Here is a 15,381-nt window from a genome sequence, read left to right on the forward strand (position 1 = left end):
CATTTTACTCAAAAATTTAAGAACACTTTATATATCTGTATATTGTAAAAAAACAAAAAACAATAGCTACTCAATAAAAAATGAGGCAACAGATTGCACGCAAGGAAGTGCCTGTCAATTAGAAACAGACAAAATTCTCTTGATTTAGAATTACATACACATAAAGATTATATTTAATATGATCAAAATAAGTAGAATACTTCTCAAACATTTTTATATTTAAAGTTACTTAAACAACTGCCTCAAAATCAAGGACACATTTATATTGAATACATTTTATCAAATATATTAAGTAAAACAAAGTGACTACAGAACAAGTCAATTAATCCCCTTTGACTTTATAAAAATAAAATACAATAAAAACTGAGCGGGTAAAATTTTAACCAAAATAGAAACTGGCAAAGCTGTTTTACTGGACATGAATATTTCATTAGATTGTGCAGGTGTCCCAATTATTTTGTACTTATTACAGATCTGGAATAGTACTTTTTAAATATGTAGTGAAAACTTATCACCCTCTTTCAACATTCATTACAGAAATCACACACTCAGACACGCTCAAAAACGTTTCACTCACACAGACATGCTCAAAACAACTTCTGGGGGAAGGTCAAGACAGAAACAGTCTCTTAAACTTTGAGCAGTGGTGTAAGGATTATTCATACCCTTATTTAAATGGAAAAACAACCAAACAAACAAACAAAAACACATTTTTTTTTTTTTTTCTACACGTACTGCATTAAAATTTGTACTAACAGTAAATTAAAGATATATCTCCAGCAAAAGGAATTTAAAGTAAGACTTAGTATATTTTTAAAAGAAAAATATCCAAATTTTGAGTACAAGCAGGGTAGTGACTGGCCTTGACCAGTGTGTGGATACTTCCACCTATATTTTTGTATGTATAACACATAGTAATGTAGTATTTAAACTTATTATCACCATTATTAACCTACACCACCTGATACCATCCCCCACACACACACCCACGCAGCACACACTTTTCATCTCACACACCTATTTTCATCCCTATATTGAGTGAAGACATGCTCTTTAAATTTGACTTTGAAGTGTTTAATTCTTCACACATCCCATTCCAAATTTTTACTCCACTGAATGAAATGCAGTACCTTTTTTTCTATGATATATATGTTCAGATAAATTACTTTGCAACCCATGCTGAGTCAGAGATTGTATTGGACGCATTGCCCCGTGTTATGAACCAGACTGAGAAGCTTCTACAACATTTAAAAGAAATGTTGCGCTCAGACACTTGGAGTTAACTCAGTTCGCACACAGTTTTAAATACAATCTTGACAGAGTCATCAATTATTAAAACAAACCTCCCACAATACCCACAGACAATTCTCAGAGTAGACACACAAGACGTGTAATCTTTAAATTCACTCTATGAGAAAAGACCCAGCCCATACATTTCAATCCTTCATTAATCACTCTGATTGATTATTATATAAACACACATGTTAATAAAACTTCTTGATTAGAACAGTCTTAATTCAAACATTTTGATTGGAATATTGATTGGAGAAATACAGCAAGACACTTTGCCTCCTGATTTTTGGCCGGATTTTCTAAAAAGAAAATCCCCCTTTAAAATCAACACAGAGAACCGTATTCTCTGTCTTCAGGCTGGATTAAAATCACGTAATCCACCTTTTCTGCAGTTTATACAGCGGACTCCAACCGCGGATCCCTGTTTTCGGCGAGACACCCCGGTCCCCCTTTACATCAAAAAGGCCTTACAGCGGGACCGTTATCCCCTGTCTTCGAGCTGGACAGTCGTATGCCCCCTCTTTCTTCTATTTTTATTTTATTCTATTTTAATTTTTAATTAAAATAAAATGTTTTATTTGTTTTATTTATTTTTTTATTATTTTTGTTATTTTTTATAAGTCAATAAATCTTCTTGACGTATTGTATTTCTAACTATGACATCTGTTTTCTATTGACAACAACTCAATTTTGCAATTAGGCCAATTTGCACAGATTTTATTAAAAAGGTTTGTGCTCACCTTCCTTTTTTAGGGTACCCTGCTGTTGTCAACAAAGTCTGGATGTCAGTGGTATCAGCAATAATTCAGGCTGTTATCTATTTCCAAAGAGAATTACAGGTTAAATTTCAGATCAAGCATATATAAAAAATTAATTTTAATACTCACGTCCTCCAGCTTCCATTCCCCATCACGTCGGGGTCACCATTTGTTAGAAAAATTGCATGAGGAAACCTTGAAAATTGATAATCTGTCACCGACAGAAAAAATCTGTCACCAACAGAAAAAACCTCACCATTTTTCTTCGCATTCTTTGATGGGGAAATGAAGAGCTGGAGACGTCCAAGTTTCTCAGTTTAACAAAAGTTTTATTACAATACGTCAAAAAATGTGCACTTTACAGAGATCTCCGGGTTCAAAATTAACTCATGTCCCTGATACAAACAGACGTGTTTCAGTTCGTGAACTCTGAACCCCGTCTCCTTCCCTGGAACCCATTAAAATAACCTTACAATTGTTTACAAAACATGCTGGTTGATTTCTTCCAGGAAGTCCCGCCTTCATGATCGCTGATTCGCCAGTCTTCTTTCATACCGTCACACATCAGGCCACCTGGGCAAAACAATCCCTGCTACCCAGGACAAGGCCTTTTGGCCTGCTAACAAACTTGTTAGCACAAACATTTTTCCTTGTTATGACTTACAGACATTTTCACACGGGACTTTCACTTGGCCTTCTGTGGCCCTCCTCTCCAGACACACATACACACACAGCAAAAACTCTGCATCAATATATCTGGATGTCATTCTTTGTGAGTTATAGAATCTTAATCAGTTTAAGCAAATGGAATATATGTAATTAAAGTAATCATAGTTTTCTACATCAATATTAACACACAAACACAATCAATGTATCAAATCATATTGTCTGACTTAATATAAATGCATAGAGATATTTACTACAGTCAAGGTTTGACCTTTGATAGTGACCTGCGTCAGAACAGAGAACAGAGACAGAGAACAGAGAAATAAAGCATAAAATCATTTACCAATATAGAAAATAATCAATTATTTTAACAATATATTCCATGATTTTCTGATTTTGAACAAAGTTGAATTTACAGCAAGACAACAGTATGTTTCTCTGAGCTTGTGTCTTTCCCTGGAGCATTAGTTTTGATTATTTTGGAAAGCTTTTAATATGTTTTCTGGATTTACAAGGACTTAAGCCATCCACTGGCTAAAGGAAAGGGGTAATTCTGTGGATTCTGCTCAGGCTCTTTCTGTTATGACCAGAGGGAACATACTGTAATACTCGGAACAGGTCAAGTTTATTGATCAGACTTGTAAACAACCGGCTGTTTAGCTTTGACCTTGTGTTAGTGTTCATGCCAGACTGCAGTTTTTAAACCTAGCAGATATATTCTGTAGTGTCCACAGAGCTCCTCCTGCAGCTTCTGATCTAAAATTGTGACTAAGCTTGTGAGACATTTGATAGTTGAACCCATAAGAACCCATGGTGACACCAGTGTAACAACCACTTTAAATCTTCTATAATCTCCCATATTCTGGAAATAGAAATGTGAAAAAGTAGCTAACTTTAAAAAGCTTATTTTTTGTTACGAGGCTATATTTAAACCCATTTAACAATTCTAATCTGTTAATAGGGTGTCCTGTATTGCATTAAACTTGTTCTGACCATATTTCTTGAACAAATTAAAGTCACAATTTTTTTTTTTGATAAATGTTATGGAGATGCAAAAGAAAAAAAGGCAAATTTGTGTCTCCGAAGCAGAAAATGTGTCTAGTTTTAAAATAAGAAATATCATAATCATAAATACCATAAACGCCCATTGTAACGTATCAGTCACATCACAGATCTTTGACATTTAGGGGTAGTATTTTTTTTTTTAAAAACATCAGAAATGTGTTCTATGTAGTCCACTTATAGAACACATCCTTTAAGGATAACTGGGTCTGGGTTCTTATGGGTTAAAAACTGTAGTAGCTGTAGCTCTGACTGTGTTTTCTTGTTATTTGATATCAACTTATCTTTAATCAGCCAGACGAGCTCTACTATCTTCTCATTTTGAGGTTAGCTCGGTGCCAACATGAGATGCACAATGTTCAACAAGTCTCGAGGAAGCAAAGCTATTTTTAGAGGTGAAAAGTGAGTGAGAGCTGGAGAAAGGAACATGGTGTCTGTCCATTGTGGGAGAGTCTTTCCTGTCCTCTCTGCTCAGATTTTTTTTTTCCTACTTTGTGGAAGAAAAGATGGATTGAATGACAAGTCCTGTAGCATTTCCTCTCACTACTTTTCCCTTCCCGTCTGTTATCTGGGGTCGTCATGGCAGCAGCCATCCTTCTTCTCTTGTCCAGGTGACAAAGGAAGGAAATAAGGGCTAGTTTATTTCTTTTCTCAATCCTTTAAAAAAAAAAATCTATTTCTTCCTTCTTCTTTTTTTAATGAGAGAACACCCACCGCGTTTTTACATCTTGGCAGGAAGTGAAAAGTTTCATCCACCTACTTCTCTTTCCTGTCACTATTCTCAACCAAAACTGAAATAATATTGAGTCTCATGATTTCCTGTGAGGTGGCGTGTTCATACGAGGCACCATCTGCTGGCTGAATGTTATATAAACTTCTTTGTTTTTCCAGGTTGACGCCAAAGATCGGCTTCCCCTGGAGCGAGATTCGAAACATCTCTTTCAATGACAAGAAGTTTATCATCAAACCTATTGACAAGAAAGCTCCCGTGAGTACAAAAAAGTCAACAAATATTTGACTTGAAGCTTCATTCCTGCTGGACATTGAAGGATGTATTCCCCCCCCCCCCTCTTTTCTAAAACATGCAGGACTTTGTGTTTTACGCCCCACGTCTGCGCATCAACAAGCGCATCCTGGCGCTGTGCATGGGGAACCACGAGCTGTACATGAGGAGGAGGAAGCCCGACACCATCGAGGTGCAGCAGATGAAGGCTCAGGCCCGGGAGGAGAAACACCATAAACAGATGGAGAGGTATTTTTACTCATGGTGTGACTTTTCTTTGCTCCTTCGAAAAGAAACTCAAACATTACATGTGTTTTGCACTATACCTTGATTGTTTGCTTTTATTCGTCCTGTAAGTCGCTTTGGATAAAAGCGTCTGCTAAATGACTAAATGTAAAATGTAAATGTAAATGTTTTCTGAACATGTATATGCTTCTCTTAGGGCTGGCTTATATGGAGAAAATCTAATATTGTGATATTGCTGACAGAATACCTTTATCATTATTGCAATGATATTGTAGCTCTCACAAAAGATCTTTCAAAAATCGATACAGCATAGTATCACGATATTTTGCAATATAATATCGATTCATGGCCGCCAAGTATTGATATTTAGTGCTCCGGCAGGCCAGCAGTATTTTCACCATTTTTTTTTTCTCCGGAGGCCGTAGTGGAGTCACTTTTAGGAATAAACTGGAGATGCTGGTATCATATGAAACTAGAAGATCTAAGGAATCTATAGACATCATGTGTCAGGATTTCATGTCAGGAAGTTGTCAAAATAAAGCTGCAAAGTTCGGCTTTTTTTATGTTTCATTCAAAAAAATTCAGAGCAGTGAAGCTTAAATTTGAGGAAAGTTTGATAAAATGCTGCAGTTGTTGTCGTCCATACATGTTTGAGTTCAGTTCAGTTTGACTGGATACTTTGTTGGTCAGTCTGTGGGTTTGACTCTCATTGTGGAGAAATAAAAAGACTGAAGTGAGACGAATAGACAAAACAATTCTTGATTGAATCTAATTTTGTGGAGACAACATGCAGTTAAACAGTTTAATTGCAATGTACAGGTGCACCTAAGTACATTAGAATATGATGGAAAAGTCAATTTCCAGTAGTTCAAGTCAAACAGCCCCAACCAAGTATTGAGTAATATAGATGGACATACTTTTCAGAGGCCAACATTTCTATATTAAACATATATCTATATAAACACAATATATATCTATATTGACTCTCTTTGTGGAGAAATAAAAAGACTGAAGTGAGATGAATAGACTGAGAATTTTCTCTTTTTAGTCCTTAATTTGAATTACATTTTGTGGACATAAAAGGCAGTTAAACAGTTAAATCACAATATATTGAATCAATACTCACCATATCGCAAAATGCTTAAAATTGCAATAATATCGTATTGTGACTCAAGTATGGGGATAAAATCCTATCATATCATGGGGCCTGTGCTGATTCACACCTCTTATTACCACCCACTTCACTGACATTGGAGATTACATAAATATAGGTCCAAACACTTCCACTAGAGACACTACAGGCAGAAACCTCACCAGAGGAAGAGCCTGGCTGTTTCATTCATTTAAAGGTGCTGCAGCTCCTGTTCAGGTTGCTATGCTGACATTCTGTGTATCTGTCACTCCTCAGGGCTCAGCTGGAGAACGAGAAGAAGAAGCGAGAGTACGCAGAGAAGGAGAAGGAGAGGATAGAGCGCGAGAAAGAAGAGCTGATGGAGAGACTGAGACAGATTGAAGAGCAGACGATGAGAGCTCAGAAAGGTAATGTTTCTGTTTACTCCTCTTTGCTGCTGCTGCCTTCTTCTCCCCTCCTTGTCTCTGTCAAATTAGGCAATCTCTGGCTGCAAGTCAACACTAATCATGTCTATTTATCATGCTCAGATAACCAGGATGAACTGAGTTGATCTCTCGTTTATTCCTCCTGTTTATATTTATTAACAAAGTTCTGTTTTTTCCCATATTTGAAGATAATTGTACATGTTAACTATGTAATATAATTAACAAATCCCACATTTATGTATATCGTCACCCTGTTAAAATAATCGCCTAACTCATTTTTTTCAAGTTTTGCAGGAAACACAAAAAACTTCACCAAAAGTGTAACATATGGCATTTATTGATCATTTCACTCAAAAAGGATGTAACAAAGATGGCTATTGGCATAGTAATAACACTGTGTGTAAATTGTAACTTAAGAGAAGTAAATGACAAAATAATTTTTTGAACATGCCTTTGTGACTTAAGCAAGATATGGTAACACTTTATTTTGAAGGTGTCTACATAAGAGTCACACAAGCCTGTCATAAATATGACATGACAAATATCATGAGCATTAATGTTACTTCAAAGTGTCATTAATGTTCATGACACATCCCATGTCATGTTTATGACACGCTCATGTCACTCTTATGTAGACACCTTCAAAATAAAGTGTTACCATATCTTGCTTAAGTCACAAAGGCATGTTCAAAAAATTGCCTAAGTCACATTTTATTTTGACTTAGGCACAATAAGTCTGCTTAAGTCACACACTTGACATAGGCCATTATCTTAAAGGGGTAAAATCACATGATCTGATCAACTGAGGATGTAGGAGATTTTACCATAGGTGGCAATGAGGAGATGGTTTAGGCAAAAAATGACTTAGACGATTATTTTAACAGTGACGATTTGTAAATGCACCCTCAGTTCAGATTTATGTATCTGGATCAACAGTAGAGATCATTCTAAAGTATGAAATGTGTCGATGATGTGTTTGTGTGTCTACCTTTTCACAGAGCTGGAGGAACAGACCCGCCGGGCCTTGGAGCTGGAGCAGGAGAGGAAGAGAGCGAGGGAGGAGGCTGAGAGGCTGGAGAGAGACAGGCGGGCGGCCGAGGAGGCCAAGGCCGAGCTGGCCAAACAGGCCGAGGACCAGCAGAAGAACCAGGAACAACTGGTATGTGTGTGTTTGTTTGCACAGCGCAGGCTGGCTTACCTGAATATTCATAGGTTTTTTGTTCACACAGTTCCCTGGCGTGTGTTTAAATGTACAGTATGTGTAACAGCAGGCTCTCTGTTTATCCCAGGCTGCTGAACTGGCTGAATTCACAGCCAAGATCGCTCTGCTGGAAGAAGCCAAGAGGAAGAAAGACGACGAGGCCACAGAATGGCAGCACAAGGTACAATCACACACACACAGGCAGACACTTTCTGAATGAATTCCTCTGTTTCTCCTGCTCCAGAAGTAGGGCTGGGCCATATGGACGAAAAGTCACATCCTGATATATTTAGGCTGAATATCAATATGCGATATATATCCTGATATTTTTATCGCAAAGTGAGAGCAAATGTTCAGTCAAAGTCAAATATGACATGTCACAAGTAGTTTTATTGAAACCGTTTATTTAAGTGAAGATAATTACTGTATAACAGGAGTACCTTTAAAAAAATAAAAATAAATCAAAGCTCCATAAAGTGCACGTTTAAATGAAAAAAATATCTTAAATAAAAATAGTCTGAAATAAATATATTTATATGAGAAAAGAATAATGAACATAACAAAATAACTAAATATGACAAACCCTAGTAAGGGCATTTAGATATAAAGATTTTTTTAAAACTATATCGATATATGCGATACGGTCTAATTCCATATCACAATTTAAAAATATATTGATATATTTTTTATGTCGATATATCGCCCAGCCCTATTTGGAGGCTAAATAAACTCTCTTGGATCAGCTGGAAAATGCATCTTCATACATGGTTTTCACAGGACAGCAACACTACAAACATGATTATCTGATAGAATATGATGCATTGCTCTAGATCAGGAGTCTCAAACTTAAATTACCTGGGGGCCGCTGGAGGCAGTATCAAAATGACAAAAAAAAGACGCAAAAGGACAAAAAAAATTCACAGAATTACCAAAAAAGACACAAAATGTCAGAAAAACACCTAAATTACTTAAAAAAGACACAAAATGACCAAAAAAAGACACAGAATTACCAAAAAAGACACAAAATTATTTTAAAAAGACAAAAAATGAATGACCAATAAAAGACACAGAATTACAAAAAAGACACAAAATGATTAAAAAAAGACACAAAATGACCAAAAAATACACAAAATTACTAAAAAAAGACACAAAATTATTTTAAAATAATCAAAAAATTTAAAATTATCAAAAAAAAGTAATTAAAAGGACCTTCCACACACAACACGGTAAAGTGCCATTCATATAAAACTCATTAAACATTAAACTTTCATATCAAGGTGAGGGCCACAAAATATCGTCATGAGGGCCGCAATTGGGCCGCGAGTTCGAGACCCATGCTCTAGATTAAACTACTCAACAGTACATACTTCAGTAGAATTTTAAATGCAGAACTTTACTTGGAGAGGAGTAAGTTCACAGTATGCTGTTGGTGCTTTGCCTGCTCTCTGACTCTCTTCCTGTCCGTGCTCTGGTCTGCAGGCTCTGTCAGCGCAGGAGGACCTGGAGAAGACCAAGGAGGAGCTGAAGACCGCAGTCTCCGTGGTGCCTGCCCCCCTGGTGGGCAACGCAGAGAGCGAGCACGACGAGCAGGATGAGAACCACGCGGAAGCCAGCGCCGAGCTCTCCAACGAGGGCGTCAGCCAGCTGGACCTCCGCAGCGAAGAGGAGCGCGTCACCGAAGCCCAGAAGAACGAGAGGGTCAAGAAACAGCTGCAGGTGAGAGCCAGGAGAAACCAAATCTAGCTTTGAAGTTTGAACTTCCTTGACAAAATGATATGAACTACTTTTCAACATCAAATGAGCGTCACACTCAGTAGAAGTTCAGTTAAATCCCAAAAATACATCAATGATTCCCCCATGGAGAGAGCAACCTGGGGCTGAAACATTAAATCCAGCAGTTTTCTTGAACCACAAGAGATTTGCATCTCATAAATGCAAATAACAACGAGATAATATCATTCTCTAACAGCAGTTTTGTTGCACAGAAGAAAGACCAGCCAAGAAATGGCATATAAGGGTAAGATAAGGCACACTAACGTCTCTGTCCGTTCTTTAAACTCCTGCTTAGACTGTAGCCCGGCTTCAAATATATCTACTGGGAATAAATGGATCATGCACATTAAAGAACAGAACATCAGCCCGTATCTTTCCTATTTATGAATATATTACAGGACCTGTAGAGATAAGCTGGGCTACTGCATAAGCCAGGACTTTAAACTAAAGCTATGGCAAGAAGAATTCAAACAGTCAAAGAAAAAGAACAGACATGCAGGTGTTTGAGGGTTTAAAGTTGAACAATAGCATTTATTTATTTGGCTTTGTGTCAATCAGATGTTTATGTTTAAACGACTGAGGCGTATTTCTGCTCTTGTGCTGTTTACGCTCTTCTCCTCTGCAGCCTCTCTGCCTCTTCATGGCCCTCTGTTGTCTTTTCCTCTTTGTTTCCTCCTGCTCATCACCCTCTCACTCTTCCTTTTCTTTTATCCCCCCAGACATTAAGCTCAGAGTTGGCCGAGGCCAGAGACGAAACCAAGAAGACGCAGAACGACGTGCTGCACGCCGAGAACGTGAAAGCGGGCCGAGACAAATACAAAACACTGCGGCAGATCCGATCGGGGAACACGAAGCAGCGCATCGACGAGTTTGAGTCCATGTGAGGAGCCGCGGGCCCCCCGTCCCTCAGGCGTACCCGCTCCCCGACTTCCCCCTCAGTGGCTGCTCAATTTTCATGGACAACAGATGCTGCCGTCCTTCTAGTCCCCCCTTAACACCCCCCCCACCCCGGCAATCTTAAGAAAATCACCCTTGTCAAACTTTGCCAAAGTCCCGCCCCTCGTCTCCACATATCTCCTCCATACGGAGCTGCCTACTCTCAACAAGCAAAGATGATCGTACTGCAGAGCACAGGGGGAAAGAGAAACTGCAAAACCAAAATGGAAGCAATTGGATTTTTTTTATTTTGAGCAAACATGGCCATAGAAAGCTACTTTTGTTGTCGCTTTTTGTTTTGCTTGCATATGCAAAGGTTTAGTATGATTCAATATCTTCAGTTAAAGTTTACCTGTCCTTTGTTTTTAAGGTGTTTTTTTTCTGCTTGTTTTATTGATGATGCCCTCCTTTTTTTTCTCCTTTTTTTAAAAAAGTTGTCTGTCGAACACATTTAGCTACAGGCTATGATATGAAAACTGGAGTTTAGGGATAAATTAGGTCACTATTTTCAATGTTAACATATCTGTTAATATCTGTGAGACATTACAGAGCTGAGTTGGGTCATTTCATTTCAAACTGTTATTTGAATGTTACATTTATATGGTTATATACACAAAAAAAATGACACTGCAGTATTTTAATAGTTTAATTTTCAACACCAGACCCTCGTAGGGAAAAGAACCACCCAATTTGTCACATGGCAGGTTTTTAAGAAGTGAATGTAGCAAAGGTAACAAAGGGAAAGTGTTTTTTACATGCACAGGTGATAGGACGGCATGTGATGAGCTAACTGAGCTATCGCCCTCAAGCTTAAAGTATTACGAAGATAAGCTAATTGGTAGTTGTGTGTGTTCTCCAGTTGCATCCCAGTGTTTCATTCCCAGCCACCATCGATGGTTTTCTCTGCCTACCAGCTCACAGAGGAGGCCGGGTGTTAACGGACAGCCAGAGGAACAGAGACGTGTCTCAGCTGTTTGTCTGTCTGTCCACAGATGATCTGAGTATGTCCCAGTGTGTGGACGCTGAGGCCTGGCACCTCTCTGGCTGGGGAGCTTATGAAAACATCAGTCCTTCACCAAGGACAAATCTCTACCTCAGTTCTGTTAGCAGTGGTGACTGATAGTCAAACACTCTGGGTGCCCCCCCCCCCCCCCCCCCCCCCCCCCCTTCCAAACGTGAGGTCATGATTTTCACATGGTTGATGTTACATCCTGGAGCGGCTCTATGTTGGGTTCAGGATTTCAAGACAACTTTGAATGGATTGTTTTTTAACCCATTGAAGCCTAAAACGCCTGTAAAAACTGCCTGTAAAACCTCTGGGCGACTTTTAAAATAAGCCCCTAAAACCTGAAGTTTTTCTGGAAATTCAACAGAAGTGTCAACGCTTCTACTAAATAATAGATTTTTTTTTTTAGAAATGAAATTCAAAAAGTATTTGACAGCTTATACAAATACTACAAAACGACGTATCCGCTTTCCAGGCTTCAATGGGTTAAGTGGGGTTGTATGAGGCACTTATCAGTTACGTTATCAAGTCAGTGTGCTTCAGACACAAAAGCAATGCACTGTTATGGAGTAACAGCACTAACTGTGCACTAAATTAACAATATTTCACCTCCTTACCTTGCCCTCTTTTTTTATGCAGGTTGAACTGGAGCTGTTCGATGCTTTTGTCGGAGACTCCATTGACAAAAACAGTAATTTTACTATCAGGAAAAAGGAGCCGCTGGTGTACCGCTGCCTCAATCTGTCAGTTAATGTGATTGTGCAACTCTAGTGTTTTAAACAGTTTGTTTGAATTCACCAAAGTCACACAATAACTCAAGCAAAGTAAACTATTGAGGTAGCGGTAGACCAGAAACTCTAATATTCTGCCATGTAAAATAACTGTTTTTGTCAATGGATTGTGGCAGCTCCACAGCTTCAGTTCCCCCTACATCACCTAAAAAGGGTCTGTGTTAACACTGACTATGGAGAAGTACCTCATACAACCCCAACACACCTCCTGGTGAACTCTCAGTTGAAAAGTGTTAAGCTAGTTTTACACAGGGATCTGTCCTCGCTCATGTGTTTTGGTTTGTTCTCATATTGTCACGAAAAAAAAAAATCCCAAACAATGAGGAAGGTGAAACAAATAATGCTGCAAATATCAGAATTAAAATGTACTGTGGTATATAGAGTTTTCACAAGAAGCTCAGTCATTTTTCACTCTCAAGAGACAGCTTGCAAGAGCCTTGTGAATACATAAAGAGATGGGTTATTAGTAGTTTTGAATGTGAAGGGACCTTTGCTTTTGTGACGTGTGCAGATCTCTCCTGAGTCGGCCAATTTCTTCCCCTAAAATCTAATTATAAATTTAACAACATTGTGCTCAGACAACAAACTAACTCCATCTTTTGTGGGGTGGAAAATATGTTCCAGGGTGCATTTTTGTTTTCCTTTTTTTTATATATATATATATAAATATTAATATGATGACAAATGTTTATGGTATTATTTGTAAGGCTATACTTGACAGCTGGTGGAGGCTGATATTTTTTTAATCGTCAAGAGTTTTAAAGTGAAAGCACTTGTAGGGAACGAGACACTGAAGCCTGCCTTTGTGTTTAACTTCACAGTGTCCATTGTTAGTGTTGTGTTTGCCATAAGCAGGTGAAAAAATGATCCTGTGCTTCCAGCCCATATTTTTGTATTGTGTTCAAAGACCCTAAACCAGCAGCGTGCATCGATGTTCCGGACGGCTCCATCGGAGGGGAAAACTCATCACACGACACCTGTAAGGCTTCAGTTAGACCCCGTTTTTTAATTTTTCTCCTGCCTGTCCCCTCCGATGAAGCCAGCGTCCGTGATGATGCCGGCTCTGGCACCAGCTGTCATATTGTCTCATTTTTTTGTTTGTTTTTTCCCCCTTATGTTCATGTTAGTATTCTTTAAGATAGAAGGCACAGATGGATTGCAGTCCATTTCATTGGTTCACAAATAAAAGTTTTAAATTTTCATCATGTGTTTTGACATATTTGTTTTCTTTGATATTATATATTTTATGGCATCATATTCATATTCAGGCTCATTTTGTTGTGTTGTAGGCTTGATTATTATATGCTTTCTATCATTCATTCATATCTCAATTAGTTTTTTCACAGAATATGTTATAGCAGCATCATTATCTTTAGATTTAACTGATAATGCTTTTAGCTAGAGCCTATTAGTCACTTTTCAGAAGATTAAAGTCGAAGATTGAAATCCTGCACACAAAGTTTGCTGCAGAAAGAAGTAAAAGTACAACCTTATTCTTTCAAGACCTCTGGATTCTTAACCATGTCTGTAACATCAGCCCTGGCCTCCACCTACAAAAAACAACAACACTTGAAATGACTACAAAGAGTCAAGAAGACTGTAAAGACAACAAAAACAACAAAATTACAAAGTGACACAAAATGACCACAGACACATAAGACAATAAGACAAAAAAAATGACGACAAGGACACACAAATTGACTGAAAGAAACACAGAATGACTTCACAGCAAAGAAACATAACCCAACGTTACACAAGTTCACCAAACAAGACATAAAAGGACATCACAGACAAAAACAACCAAAATACAGACCAAAAATGACTTCAAAACAATTAAAACAAGACACAAACAACCAAAATGCCACAAAGAGACACAATATAATCACAAATTGACTCAAAACCCTGAGACAAAATGTCACTCAAAGAAACACTTAGACATACAAAATTAACTAACTAACCCTCACCCTAACAAAAAAAAGACACAAAATGATGACAAAGACATACAAAACAACAAAGAGACATAAGACAACAGAGAAAATAAACAAACAGATCATGAAACAAAAAATCAGAAAGACCAATAATGAACCTAATAAGAGTAACCCAAAAAAAAGGACAACAACTACCACAAAGAGACACAAAACAACAATTAATAAGCAGTAAAATTCCCACCACAGTGTGTGTCTATGCAGGAAAGATGGTGGGGCCCTTTGTCAAATAATCCTCCATGTGTATCATAATTTTTAAAAAGCTGTAAATACGACTCATTTATTTTGTAGGAGTTTTACTACTTAACAATGCACACTTTCTTTTGACATGTGTGATGTTTTATTAATACTTGTTCTCTCTTTGCAGAGCTAAAACCATACATGAAAAGAAAGCAACAGAAAACTGCAAAAAAAAGAAGAAGAAAAAAGGAAATTGAATAAAGTTCCTCTGCTTTTTAACTAAAAACTAATGTTCTGCAGTTCCTCTGTTCTGCCACTAGATGTCAGTGTGGCCCTTCTGATGGTGTCCACGCTGTTTTATTGTAAGTTCCTGAATTTGTTGGCATAGAAGAAGTATTGAATTTGTCAGGAGTGTGTTTTTATGCCACAATACCCTGACTCATCATTAAAAAAAAAAAACAAGCTGTCACTTTAGCAGCAGCCCTTTACTTTTTATATCAAAGTTATTTCGATAACTCAGCCATTCAAAAATGACTCCTGGAAAAGGCCTGGATGAACAAGAGGAACACCTGTCCGGAGCTGTTTGGCTTGGGCAAAACGTGCAGGTAAGAAAACACCGTTTTTAATCGAGTACACACAATATAATATACCAGAAAGGTTATAAAACTATCAATTTAGGGTGCAGTTAACGTCAAATTTGCTCCAGAAATGTCATTTTCTAACAAGACGCAGGGAGGCAGCGCAGGCTAAACTCTACGGAGTCTTAAAGGGCTATTTTGTCTATTTTTTAATCCTTTTCATTTCTTTTTTGTGTCTTTTTTGGTAATTTTTTGTCCTTTTTTGTCTTTTTTTAGTCATTTTGTGCATTGTTGTGTCTTTTTTTTGTCTTTTTTTGTCATTTTGTGTCTTTTTTTGTCATTTTGT

At 37.7% G+C, this 15,381-nt stretch overlaps 1 protein-coding gene across 2 annotated transcripts in view; it reads left to right on the forward strand.

The window, feature by feature from the left end:
• The window catches only part of LOC131962748 (radixin-like), a 35,234-nt gene extending 23,581 nt beyond the window's left edge, over positions 1-11,653 (forward strand). For both annotated transcript variants that reach the window (XM_059327801.1, XM_059327802.1), the window contains 7 exons: positions 4,671-4,767; positions 4,868-5,031; positions 6,437-6,567; positions 7,584-7,744; positions 7,875-7,967; positions 9,266-9,502; positions 10,279-11,653. In XM_059327801.1, coding sequence (XP_059183784.1) covers positions 4,671-4,767; positions 4,868-5,031; positions 6,437-6,567; positions 7,584-7,744; positions 7,875-7,967; positions 9,266-9,502; positions 10,279-10,443 — 1,048 coding nt within the window. In that variant the 3' untranslated portion in view covers positions 10,444-11,653. The remainder of the gene's footprint in view (positions 1-4,670; positions 4,768-4,867; positions 5,032-6,436; positions 6,568-7,583; positions 7,745-7,874; positions 7,968-9,265; positions 9,503-10,278) is intronic.
• The last annotated feature ends 3,728 nt before the right edge of the window (positions 11,654-15,381 follow it).

This window comes from Centropristis striata, chromosome 24, assembly GCF_030273125.1.
Source record: "Centropristis striata isolate RG_2023a ecotype Rhode Island chromosome 24, C.striata_1.0, whole genome shotgun sequence".
Taxonomy (NCBI): domain Eukaryota; kingdom Metazoa; phylum Chordata; class Actinopteri; order Perciformes; family Serranidae; genus Centropristis; species Centropristis striata.